Source organism: Vidua chalybeata, chromosome 4, assembly GCF_026979565.1.
Source record: "Vidua chalybeata isolate OUT-0048 chromosome 4, bVidCha1 merged haplotype, whole genome shotgun sequence".
In the NCBI taxonomy this organism is placed as follows: Eukaryota; Metazoa; Chordata; class Aves; order Passeriformes; family Viduidae; genus Vidua; species Vidua chalybeata.
This window is the reverse complement of record NC_071533.1, coordinates 19,091,486-19,105,032: the sequence shown is the minus strand read 5'-3', so window position 1 is coordinate 19,105,032 and position 13,547 is coordinate 19,091,486. Positions and strand designations below refer to the sequence as shown.

The following is a 13,547-nucleotide window of genomic DNA, read 5'->3' as shown; positions in this document are numbered from 1 at the left end:
GGGACGACGGCTGCGCGATCCGTGACGTCACGCCTGCGTCTCCTGCGAGCCGCCCGCGCGCCCCGTGATGTCAGGCGCGCGCCCCGCGGTGCGGCGGCAGTAGCAGTGTGTGCGGCCCCGCCATGCTCCGCCTGGGCCCCGCGCTCCTGGCCCGCCTGGCCCGCGCCCCGCTCCGCGCCCCGCTCCGGCCGTGCGGGGCGGCGGCGGCGGGCCGTGGCAAGGAGCAGGAGCGCTTCGTCTTCCTCGAGTACGAGCCGGATCCGGCTGAGAGGACGGCGGCGGCGCCGCGCCGGGAGCGGGAGCTGAAGCCGCGCCGGGAGCGGCGGGTGCGGGGCGCGGCGGCGGCAGTGCCGAGTCTGTCCGATCCGTCGTTGCCGCCGAGCGGCGTGAGCTGCTCGGGCTGCGGGGCCGAGCTGCAGTGCGGGGACGGCGGCGCGCCGGGCTTCGTGCCGACCGAGAGGTACCGCAGCCTCCTGTCCGAGGGCCCCGCGGGGCTGCGCGGCGCCGTGTGCCAGCGGTGCTGGGCGCTGGCGCACCACGGGAGCGCCCTGCGGCTGCGGCTGCCGCCCGACGAGCACCGCCGCGTGGTGAGCGCGGCCCTGCGCCGCCCGCCGCGCCACGGCCGCGGGCCGCTGCTGCTCTACGTGCTTGACGTGATGGAGCTGCCCGACCCGGTGCTGCCGCAGCTGCCGGCGCTGCTGGGCCCCGACGTGCCCGCCGCGGGCGTGCTGGTGGTGGGCAATAAGGTGGACCTGCTGCCCGCAGACTGCCGCGGGCACCTGGGCCGGCTGCGGCAGCGGGTGGCGGCGGCCTGCGCCCGGGCCGGGCTGCGGGGAGCTGGGCTGGTGGACATCCGCCTGGTGAGCGCCAAGACCGGCTACGGCATGGAGGGGCTGGTCAGCCGGCTGCAACGCTCCTGGAAGTGCGCCGGTGATGTCTACCTCCTGGGCGCCACCAACTCTGGCAAGTCCACGCTCTTCAACACCCTGCTGCGCTCCGACTACTGCAAGTCCCGCGCCCCCGACGTCATCGACAGGGCAACCGTGTCCCCGTGGCCAGGTCAGGGCACTGCTCGGCCCTTTGTAGCACCAGTAATGGGGGATATGGGGTGCGCAGAAAACATTGAAATGTGTGCCTCTGGGCTGCTCTTGGCCACCCCAGCAGCAGGAGAACCTGTCACCAAAGTGGTACGTGCCACCCTAAGCACCTCCATGGTAGGCAGCAAGCTCTAGAATTGTGCTGTGCTTCACATTATTACCTGTGGTTGAAGCGTTTAACCCAGAGAAAAGGAGGTTTGGGAGATGTTATCACTCCCTGCATCTACCCAAAGGAAGTTGTAGCCAGGTGGGGAGTCAGTCTCTTCTCCAAGGCAGCCACTGACAGAAAAGGACATAGCCTTAAGATGCACTAGGGCAGCTTTAGGTTGGATGTTAGCAGGAATTTCTTCACCAAAAAGGTTGAGAATTGTCTGGGATATACTAAGGCTCAGTACCACTCAGCTTTGAGACCCTATTATTCAAACTATAGGTGAGAACAGCTCTTAAGCAGGTGGTTGGCTTAGTTTTGCTTCCCCAAGTTGGGAGGCTGGTACTTTATGGGAGCAGCTGTAGTTCCCCCTCTGACTTTGTGTTACTGGGTTTCACCAAAAAGTTATAGAAGCAGTTTTAGTAATCTTGTTCCTCAGAGCTGAAATGTGTCAAGTAGTCAGAGATCCAAAAGTGCCTTCTGTTTATTTTTCCAGGAACAACACTGAACCTGTTGAAATTTCCAATTATTAACCCTACATGTGACAGAATATTCCGAAGGCAGGAGAGGCTAAAAGAAGAGGCAACAAAAACAGAAGATCAACTAAGCAGTGAAGAAAAAAAGTACATTAATCAACTTAGAAAGCAAGGTTACCTAGTGGGTGAGTAAAGGTGTTACCTTTCTGCCCCTAATAAAAACACTGCATTACACAAAGGTTAAGTTATTTTGACCAGTGTTTGCTCCCAGATTAATGGGGGCAAGACCTCTATGTCCTCTACAAGCAGCATCATTAGTACTTTTGAATACCTGTCAGCTGCTGTAGTAGCAGAGGGTTCCTCTGTGCAGTGCATCTCCTCTCTGAAGGAGGCTGACAAATTCTGATAGCTTAGTAGTTTGCAAGGATATCATATTGCAGGTATGGGCCTCTCTTATTCCTAAATAAAGAAAATAAGTTTAATTTTAATTAATCACATTTGGGCTGCAGGCTACAGGGGTTGTACATCATTTTAGTATGTATTCAAAAGAGGGGATTGCCAGAAGATAGCTCTGGTTTTCAGATAATTCTGTGTTTGGCAGTCTGAGGCACTGAAAATAGAAGGCAGCCTGCTTTACCATAAATTGGAAATAACTAAGTGTCTGTGATCTGGTCCCTGCTGAGATTTTGGGGCATGAGGAGTGCTAAACAAGAATTATAGAAAGGATTTCTTATAATTTTGGCTTTTGAACACACAAATTTCTAGCCGCATAGTGTCTTCATTACCTTTATACTACTGATGGGCATCTCTTTTAAGCCATGAAAGGGGCAGATGTTTGATTGAAGGAAAGCAAGTTAATAAGTAAATTACCAGGAAAACCTTTCATTTTAATCCAGGAAGAGTTGGAAGAACATTTCAACAGCAGAAGTCTAGTGCTGAGATTGACTTCGACCCTGACATGCTCTCTTACAGCATGGATGAAGATCCTCGAGATCCCCCTAAGAGGTTTGAGGAAAGAGAGGAGTTCACTTACAATGAAGTGAAGGATGCTCGGTGGTGTTTTGACACTCCAGGAATTGTAAAGGAAGATTGTGTAGGTACTCTGTGATGCTGTGTTTTGGGGTGACAGGGTTTAGGAGGACTGTTCTGCCTTAGCTGTGCCTGTGGGAGAGTGCATCTGCCATAGTCTTGGCATTAGGATTCTCTTAGCTTGGGAATTGTATTAAGATAAGGTTTGTATATACTTGAGAGGGGTTCATGTGGTAATGCTGTTGCATTTCTGAGTAGTGTAATACTGCCAGCTTTGCAAAGGAGCTGCAGGACTGCATCACCAAGCTTCCACAACCTCTGAATCAAGGGAAGTAAGCAAGAGTGCTCTTCGCAAGTTCACACCAGCATCACCCAATGGAGCTGGCACTTCATCAGCTCTCCCAGCCTACCGAAGAAGGTGGAGCTTAGGAGGATAACCAGAGTTGTATGACCAAACCACATCTTAGACAAAGCGTTCTCCTGAAGCTAAGGGATCTGCAGTGTTGCTGCTACTAGCTCCAGTCTGTCAGGTGTTTGTCAGTAGAGCAGTGCCCTACTGTCAGCCAGTGCTGACAAATTGCACGTCTAAAACAGGCATGTTTTGATTTTTAGTCTTTTAGTACCCATGCAGAGCTGCAGGTCATCTTTTTTGGGAAGATTAAATCGTACAGGCAGACAGGAAGGTTCTGAAGAGAATGAAGTGCAAAAACTGTGCTGAGACTTTACAGCTCGAGTGCCATTGCTGCTTTCGTGAACACTAGAAGACTCCTGGTTTCCTAGTGGTGTATTTGTCAGACCATAACCTGCTTTACTAACCTGTACTCTGGTAGCCAGTGTAAAGACTGGCATCAACTTAGAGACCTGGTTTGGTAACTTGAGATTGTATGTGTTCTTCCCTTCTTATGGATTTGAATATTTGTGGAAAATACTTCCTGCATCCAGAAATAGTTGCTTCTGTTTCTGATTGTGATTATCCTCACGCTCTCGTTTGGAGAGCTCCATACTAAATTTCAGATCAAATTTTGTTCCTGCAGTCAATGATCAATCTGAGTGGAGGACAAGCAGATTGTCTGTGGCAGATTTTGGCAGGGGAGATTCTTCCTGTTTCTCGCTTACTGTGTAGACCAGAATTGAACTGTTGTGTCAGATGTTCTTGACATTGCTTTGATTGGTCTTTTTCCTCTATCAGTATAATGCCAGTACTAACTTCATTGTTCCCATCGAAACATCTGGAATGAGTTAAAACAATTTATTTTGCAGGTTTTGAATCTCCTAACAGAGAAGGAAGTAAAACTGGTTTTGCCATCACATGCCATTGTTCCACGGACCTTTATTCTCAAGCCAGGAATGGTCTTGTTTTTAGCAGCCTTGGGACGTATAGACTACTTAGAGGTAAAGGAAAAAAGGATTTTGGGAGCAGCTGCTTCATCTCTTACTGTAGTACCAGCCATAAAAGATTTTCTGGGTAGCTTTCCCAGACCCTTTCATTGCTGCTTTGGAGATGATGAATCAGTTACTGAATCACTGCATGAAGTCAGAATGCCTTGGGATCGGTAGTTGAAAGGTTTGTTACTTGGTACCAGCATGCTGTATTACAGTGTATAATGGGAATTGCTTTTGAATGCTGACAAACATCTTCAGTTTCATGTGCTTCCTATGACATACAGAGAGGCATGAGGAAAGGAGGAGAATGTCAGAATTAACTGGGAAAATAGGTGGGTTTCCTAATTTCTGTGTTTTGTGAAAGCTGCCTGCTAAGAGAGAAGAGCATAGATATTTTTCTTTCCTGGCAGACCTCTGAAGAACTTGCCTGAGGAAGCAATTAATTGCGCGTGTATTTTAATTTCTGTAAAAAGTATTTTTCAAATGTGTTGTGTGTCCCCCCTGCCAATATTTTCTTCCATTTATTAAAAATCCCATGCCATACACCTTTACTGAACTGTGTGGAGTTGCCCTCCCATGATGCTTCCTCTGTAAGGGGCAGTTTCTTTCACAAGAACATTAGACATTATCATAAGTCTTAGATAATTTTCTCAGTAGCTTGCTGTGTTTTAGGGTTGTGTATGCCTATTCCTTTGTTTCAGTCTGCTTTCCAAGATCACCACAGAAATGTTGAATTGGTACTTTGCTAAGGACACTCCTGATCTGCTGGAAGAAAACCAGAAAGGTGGAGAGGGCAGGATTCTGTAAAGTAAAAAATGTACTGGTATGGCAGGAGCACACATCAATATATTCAGTTTTGTGTATCTATATCCTCCCGATATCTTGGAAGACAGTTGTGTTCAGATCATGACAGAAGCTCCTGCCTCAGCTTAGATCTTTGAACTTGAAGGAATTCTTGCCCTTATTTTTGGCTGCTAGCAGTGTTTGGAGAGATCTCTCCCCTCTCTGACCTTTTTCTCTCTTCCTGCAAATGTGATGAGAGTGCCTGCTGAAATTGTTTCACTGACTTTGCATAGCTTGGGAGCAGCCTAGTACTGTTGAATGAGCACTGTGTGTTAGAAGTGTAGAGTGATAGGAGAAGAAGCACCATTCCAGATGTCCATCACCTCTTGCACTTAATAAGCACACTGAGTTTGTTTTACTGAATTAAATGAGAGCAAAGATCTTTCTTTGATGATTTACCTGAGCTGAGCAGCTGTGCTGGCTGTAAATGTGGCATTGGGGGTGCTTTGAGGCAGGATGGTGAAGCTGTGGGTCTTCTCTTCTGGAAGCTCAAATCCCAATTTTATATAAACCATGGCTGCTGTCATTGGCAGAGGCAAGGACCTCTCAAACAGGAAGGGGGCATCAAGCAGGGCAGATTTTCAACATGCAGGAAAGAAATGGGGCAGGAGGGAGCAATTCAGGGCTGTTTTTCAGTTAGCATAATTAACATCCTTTTGGTATTTATTTCAGGGAGAAAAGCCCACCTGGTTTTCTGTCTTGGCTTCTAACCTGTTGCCAGTCCATGTTACTACACTGAGTAATGCAGACACCATCTATGAGAAGCATGCAGCCCAAGAATTCCTAAAGGTAAGGGGAGATGCTGAGGGGAGCTTGTGGCTGCAGGTAGGCTGGACCCCTGTCTGGGATACAACTGACAGGTATCATCCGCAGCTATCAGGAGTTTGGGACTTGTGCAGTAGGTGAGTGGAGATGTGCAATGTGGAGCAGTCTTGCACAGACTGCATGGGTGAGGTGTGTTAGGAGAGAGCACTCAAGATAATGCATTTTCAGCAGAGTTTCTGCTTCTAGCATTCAGGCTGATGAGATTTGTAGTGCTCTGCTTAGTCATACTTGGCTCTTCTTGAACAGCCTTAAAGTGCAGGCAGCAACGGGGATATTTTCCATGGCAAACCTGCAGACTGGGGTTTCAGAACAGATTGCAGCTGAAAATTGCAGTGGGCTCTACATCTTTGGTCACCTCCCACAGGGTTCCTCTGGATGTGATCCTGACTCTGTTCTGACAAACCTGAAATAACTCCTGGAGGTTATTCAGTCCAGCTCTTAACTGGCTAACAAATGTTTAATGTCTTTATTCTTCCTTGTGCCTTGCTTGCTAGTTTGAGGTAGGAATGCTGAAGAATCTCTTGACTGTTAAATAATTTCTCTGTGTTTTAATCTTAGGTTCCCATGGGTGGGGAAGAGAGAATGAAAGAGTTCCCTCCACTTGTCCCTCAGGACATTACACTGAAAGGAATTGGTACCACTGAGGCAGTTGCAGATATCAAGCTTTCCTCTGCAGGTAATTAAATATTTCTTCATTAGTTTGCTTTGCAGGGTCTGCATCTTAGAAACATTGATGGGAAGAGGTCTCTGAAGGGGTGAGGCTGTATTTCCTGCTCAGAGCAGGACTGTCAACAACACAAAATCATAGCAGCCATGACTTAGTCCAGCTGAAGCGTGGCAGCCTCCAAGAATGGAGATTGACAGTCATGCTTGTACAGGATGACAACATTGGAATTCTTTATGCTCTGGCTGCCATACAAGTTCTACAGCATCAGGAATGGCTGTGACACTGTCAGGTATCCAGATGAGAGGGAAAGGGCCATTGATTGGAAAGCTTTGTTCTTCTTTTTTTGGTGCACACCATCCCTCTTAAGGGGAGGTGCACACCATCCCTTACCAGGAAAGAGCTGTGTCTGAGAAGAGTAACATGGCTTTGGGTGCTTTGAGCTTGGTTTCTCAAGCAACCATGTGAGGGTAGCTCAGATTTTTAGCCACTCTGGGAGGCAGTAGTTTGTTTTGATCTTAGGAACTTGTCTTCCTCACTGTCCATATTCTCTCTGGCTGTGCAGGCTGGGTGGCAGTGACAGCTCACACAGAAGAGGAATTGCTGCTCCGAGCCTACACTCCCAAGGGCACTGCATTGGTGGTGCGGGAGCCTCCCCTTCTGCCTTACATCAGTACCATCAGAGGGGCCCGGATCCCAGGCACTCCTGCCTACAGGACCAAAAAGCCTCCTTCCTTTGTGGAAAACATAAGGACCACTGGAAGCAGATAGCGCTTCTCATCATCCGAGCAAGGCAGAAGACAGAATAGCCCCTGGAGAACCTTGTGACTTACTGGTATTCAGAAAACTTTGGACTCATTTTGAAAGGCCAGCAGGCACATTTTGGAAAGCGGGGCTGGGGGGAGCTCCACAAGTCCACATTTGATCTGGTTGCTGAACTGCAGCCATTATGAACTGAGGGGCTGGGACCTTGCTGTGGGAGGGTAAAGAGCTTCTCCCTGAGATCTGCATTGATGGGCAGATCCCTTTACCTGTCCCTTTTGAAATACAGGGTGGAACTCACCTGCCTGACCTGGTCTGACTTTGCTGCTCATAGAGTAGGTGGTTTCTTGCAGGCATGCTCCCTCATGTCAGAAATAGTTGCCTTGTTCTTAAGGTGTTTCCATAGTTAGGAGGGTTGGAGGGAATGCTCCAGTGTGGGTATGACCCTCCTAGTGGCTGATACTGATTCAACAACATCAACCAGAAGTCGTGTTCTTTCTCTCTCCTTCAGCATCTGAAGCAGATTAGGGTGTGCAGGATTCTGCTTTTGGACACAGGAGAAGTGATTTAATGAAAAGCAGGTCTGCTTATATGCCTGAAGAGGAAAGTTTTGCAATTCACTGATTTGGTTTCTGTAGCTTGGGTATAGGTTTTTGAAACCAAGAGTATAGAATAAAACTTCTCAAAGATGATCTTTTGTTGACCTAATTGACAAAGAACTCTTTGTGTGGGCATGAGCATCTTGCTAAATGCATGAAAATTCTAGTGCAATAATAAAAGTGCTCAATCTGCCAAAGACAGGCAGACTGTGAGAGACACATAATCAGTCTGCTGAAAGAGGCAAAAAAAAAAAGTCTTCTGATCGCCTTACCATTTCACTGATGTTTTCCTCAGTCAGTCCATTGGTCCCCAGAGGTGGCTCTGCTGTCCTTGAGTCCTTGGTTGTTGTACTGAAGAAGCCTGGATGATCAGCAGAAATCATTGGCTCATTCAGCATCCTCTTCTCACCATTGTTGCCTGTGGGATGTATTGGCATTCCTTTAGTGAAACCTGTCCCTTTGCCCTGCTCTTTGTTTCCCCCCATTTTCAGCCCAGACCCACCATGTGGGTCTGTCTGCAGCCCCTGCTCAGGGCTGCTCTCTTCCCCTGTGTGAGGCTGCCAGGGCCTCCTGTGGAATCACTTGCTGTGCTCTAGCACTCCCTTCACCTCTTCCTTGCCCTGCATTGCTGCCTTCTTCGCTGCTCCCCCCACCAGGGGCTGGTGAGATGGGGTGGGCCAGGCAGCGTCACGATGGCTTTGAGAAGTGCTGGGTGCCATGGGGTTTGAAATTCAGCACTGTCTTGGGGGAGTTCCCTGTCCTTGCTGGCAGCTGCCCAGTTCTCCCTGTGTAGAAAATCAGTTGTTCTTTATGAAGGTCAATCTGCTGCCAGTGAATCCAGGGAATGTGGTTCACATGTGTTCAGTTTGTGTCTAGAGTTCTTCCTGTACATTAGACAAAATTATGTGCACTCTCACCTTGATTTCTCAGAAAGTCTTTTCTAGTTCTTTCTAGAAGAAAAAAAAAAACCTATGGCAGCATGTTCCTCACTGCTCAGGCTATGGCTCACACAGTCTTCCTGTTTTCCTCTGTTTCTCTGTTGTGAAAGCCAGCACATGTGTGGCCACTCCTAGGGTGTGCTTGGCAAGCATCAGAGCACAGGCAGCAAGATCCAGAATGTGTTTTTCCAGCATGGGTATATAGGACTGTAGCTGTCTTCCTGGCTGGATTTCTTTGTGCTGTTGGCAGGCCTTACTTTTGGCTGCAAAAATTACTGAAGGAGTTGCCAGCAAGACTGGTGTGAGGATTATCTGTTTTAGCTGTACTAATCTTCACAGTCCTGTGATTTTCAATTTCCCTTTCACAAAGGGAAAAAACACCATCTTTTTAATGTTTAAGAGCAAGATTCTGGAAGCTTTTTTTTTTTTTTTTGAGATTCTTTTTAAAATTACTTTTGTGATGATGGAAGAGAAAGTGCCATATTTTTCTCAACTGTTATAACAAACACAGCAAAGCAACCCCTGTACAAATTCTGCCCATTCTTTTTGAGCAGGCCATGGATTTATCAAGTACCTTCCTTGACTTGCTCATAGCTAAATGGGAGAACCATGTTGCTTTGTGTATTTCTTCAAGACTGGGTATCCTGAACACTTTTAAGCTGGCAAGAGGCTAAACAACTTCTTTATGTGTGTAGAAACAGCATGAACAACTCGTGTTGTTCAGTTTATGTCTTAAGCAAGAATACTGAGAAGAATGCAAAAGAATACTTGTCGGAACCCAAGGTGTCCCTCAGACACTCTTGGATGTTCCGGGTCCAGGGCAGAAGCCTCTGAGACCCTGGCAGGCAGCCAGAAACTTCTATGGTCTTGAGTTTGACCCATGGAACAATTTACTAACTTTGTAGGAAGAACAAGAAATCACAAAAGTTTAGATATTATAATAGAAGTAATCACAAAGTAGAAGGTAGGATTTTTGAGTGCTGTACAGGGGGGTTTTAGGCCTTGTACAGAGGGGTCTGAGTTTTGTACATGGGGGTCAGAGGTTCTAAGAGGAGGGATTTGGGCGTGCCCTGTCCTCCTTCTTTCTTCTTATTTCCCATGTTCTTGGTGGTGTTAGCACTCACAGATTGGTTTAGAGTAGAAAGCCACTGTTTAACATAGGTAATAGGCATTGGGGAAAAACTATAAACATTTAATACGTAACGTGTGATATAAAAGATGGCACCAGCCCCTCGGACGGAGATAGAGACAGGGACAGGGACAGAGACAGGGACAGAGACAGAGACGGAGACAAAGAAGAAGACGAAAAGAAGACGAAGGGAGACAGAGACGGAGAGAGACGCAGAGAGAAAAAGAGTCAGGGACAATGTCAGGGAGTCTGTGTGCCTTGAGATAACATGCAATAAACTACCTTGAGACCAGACGACTGAAGACTACTGAGTCTTTCTTTGAAGGCACGGGTTGGAGGAGAGACTTTACCACCACCCGGAGTCACCCCAATCTGGGGAAAGGCTCCGGCAAATACTGAGACAGGGACCTTTGCATCTTGAACAAATGCCCCAATCCAAACTCCTTCCAGGATGATTTGCATCAAATGGTGGTGAGAGAGAAAGAGTTTCAAGATCTGCCAGAGCTGCCAACTTAATATCACAACCCAAAAGCAGGTGAAGGTATTGAAAGATAACAAAGTGACACCTATTCCTTTTCATCCTTGGCTGGTGTGACAGGTGTGTGGATGATGTACATCATGAGAAGGGGCTGGTAGACAGCACTTCCCCTCTGCACATCAGGTGTGAAAGGCACTGTAGCTTTTGGAGGCAAAAGCCACTATAATGTTCTTGTGGGGGTGATGCAATTCTGCAGTTGCCTGAATTCAGAGCTGTGCTTACAGGCCACAAAAAAATTCATCACTCCTGTCTGTCCAGCTTCCAGCTTAAAAGTAGCTTTGGTACTGATTTCCATTGCTTAGCATAATAGTCATGGGCTGCAGAGGTGAATTCCCCTGGCTCTACCTTTTTGCTTTGTAAAGTTTTCACACATTTGGTGGCTTTACTTCTTTAGGAGCACTGCCTGGGGTGGTGTCACTCCATTCCCAATGTGAAACACACTGTAATTTGCACATACTGTTCCTTAAACTTTTACAGAAGAATAAAAGTTTGGATTTGTTTCCATCAGTGATGTGTCTGGAAAAAGAAAGGTAAAAAGATGAAAAACTTCATACACTCAAAAAGTGAAGAAGAGGGAAAAAGCTGGAGCAAATGGGAGAAAAACATAAGTAAACTGCCTAAAAGAGGACTGCATTTAGAGACAAGGTTTAAACTTTGTTGGTCTTATGTGCAAATGTCACCACAGGAACATTTCTAAACTAGGGTCTGTACTTTGGGCCCCACATAGCTTAAAACAGTTCTAGAATGGGGTACAATTGACAAATGTTATGGAAACAGAGGGAAACATAAATAGCTACAGTTTGTCTTCACAAAACTGTCAGAAATCTGTTCACAGAGATCAAATATGTCTCTGTGATCTAATGTATGCTCCACAACTAAAACCACAAAAGAAAATGTGCTACATTTGTTTTAAGGGTACACCTGAACTCAGCAAGCAGTTATTGAGGTCTGAAACAATACCTTTACACACTTACACATTTTGAAAATAAAAATGTAACTACAAAATTAGTCCTGATCATTCCCTGTGCATAGTAGATTGTACTGCATTTAGTCTGAAATTAATAAACAGGTATATAGTCACATTAATTTTGGAATTTTAAATTAAGCTATCTACAGTTATAAACAAGTGAAATTTTATTCTACACCTCTAGAACATTTGATGTGGCTTTGGTTTGTTTGTCTATAAGATGAGAAAATCACTTCTACAGTACATTCTGTATTTGCAAAACAAGCACATTTAATTTTAGAAAAACATGGTGAAGTGAGGGAAGCCTGACATTTTTTCTAAAAGTCAAGGCAAGCAAAGTTAGAGGTTAGAAGCAGGTCCTTGAGCTTCTAAATGTCAGACCTTAATAAAATCCTGCAAATACAAAATATGTTGTAAACATTAACAATGGGACAAGAAAATAACAATATATCAAATACACATTCAAAGGTTCTGAGAATTTGCTGAACATCTTGCAGTTATGACAAGCAGAGGAAATATGGGAAGAGAGAAAAGAAAAAAGTGTAAAAACATGGTATCCAACAGAGGGAGGTTAACCTCACTGATGTGCTGTTCATACTTCGTAACTCTACCAGCTGAGGGGACCCACAGGCAGAGAGCTTTGGGCATATTACTCGTTTTTGTCCAAAGAATAAGGGAAATTTAGAGGAGTAAAGGAAATTCCTCCCAATATGTATTAGGAAGCATGTCACACAGCATGCATGCATCTAAGTCTTTCAAATTAGTGCCTTAGAGGACATCTTTTTCCTCATGTGAAGTAACTGGGAGATGCAGTAAATATCTTTGACTAAAACCTTCCAGGTAATTAACTGACACAGGGATTCACTGGTCAAAATTTAAGGCTTATCTATACTGACAATCCTGCAGATTTTAAGGTGGACAGGCAAATGCTTTTAAATTTGAGTGTCCAATCTTTATGAATCCAGCGAGCATTTTGGAAGCAATCATTTGACATCCATGTTCCAACACACGCACTTGTCACTGGGCTTTGTGTACTCTGGGCTCCCTTCATGGAACTCTAGGACTTGTGGTTGCATCTATGTAGTAGCTCCCTGGAATTCTTCTGTGATAATACGTAATTCAACCTTTTTTAAAGAGCCTGTGGCACTTTGAAATGCTATGGTAGTCAGTACTGCTGAGTATGGAAGTCATAAAAAGGAATGAGTGCGTTTCAGGATCGCTGGCATCCGTACGGACAAGCACCTTTGGATGAGTGAGGGAAATGGCAGACTGCCACTTGGTTTATTGCTGGCAGTTTTATTTGAGAAGCAGGAACTGGCCAATTAAGCCACTTCACATTAAATTTCTTCAGGCTGCTCAATTTATTTAAATGCAATACTAGTGGGATATATTCTGAGGATGACCAACAGTGATGTCAAAGCTTCACAGTAAGTAAAGCTTCTGAGGCAAAGAAGGGAATGAACTGTATGCTGTTTATGAAAAATTATGCAATTGACTCATTTAATATCTTAGAGTAAATCAATAGGGGCTCTTGTGGGATGAAACCCTCAGCAAGTTAACAATGTGTAGTGACCTTGACAAATGAAAACCCCGAAAACTGGGCTAAGAATACAGAGTCATTGAGAAAGCAGTGGGGATACTAATAAATGGCATTTATTAGCCTAACTCCACAAGGACTGGCAAAATGTCCTCTCCCCATTCTTAAGCCTACAAAAAAAGGAAAACTGAAGACAAAGGGGGTCAGGAGGAGGCTGATGGCTGTCAATGCCCTTTGAAAGAAGGACATGTAGAGGGGCATGCTTAAGAAAGACACCAAAACTACAGTAAGCCTAGAAATAAAACAACCAGAAATAAAATTGCTGATGTGTCCCAACAATGCAGGCCAAAACATGGTTCCTGTTTGAACCATTCAGAGACTTAGGTTAGGGTTATGATACTTGTTTCTGGAAAGGCAGCCTTTCAGTCAAGTTTTGATTGAGGGGACTCTATGGAATCACTGCAGAGTGCACTGCACTTGTCTGGCTAATGGAGCATGAGAGAGGTGAAGCTGATGGTGGTCAGGGGAGCAACACACTACAAATTAAAGGAACTGGCTGAAGTGGAAATGAACACCACTGAGAGTGAGCACAGAACTGTTGTACTCAAAGTT

At 45.9% G+C, this 13,547-nt stretch overlaps 1 protein-coding gene across 1 annotated transcript; it reads left to right on the top strand.

Annotated features, from left to right (window-relative positions):
• The first annotated feature begins 122 nt into the window (after window positions 1–122).
• NOA1 (nitric oxide associated 1) lies at window positions 123–10,938 on the top strand. Its single transcript, XM_053941032.1, has 7 exons — window positions 123–1,059; window positions 1,742–1,906; window positions 2,618–2,814; window positions 4,011–4,142; window positions 5,649–5,765; window positions 6,360–6,477; window positions 7,031–10,938. Exons 1-7 carry the CDS (start codon window positions 123–125, stop codon window positions 7,234–7,236), a joined length of 1,872 nt encoding a protein of 623 aa, XP_053797007.1. The 3' UTR covers window positions 7,237–10,938.
• The last annotated feature ends 2,609 nt before the right edge of the window (window positions 10,939–13,547 follow it).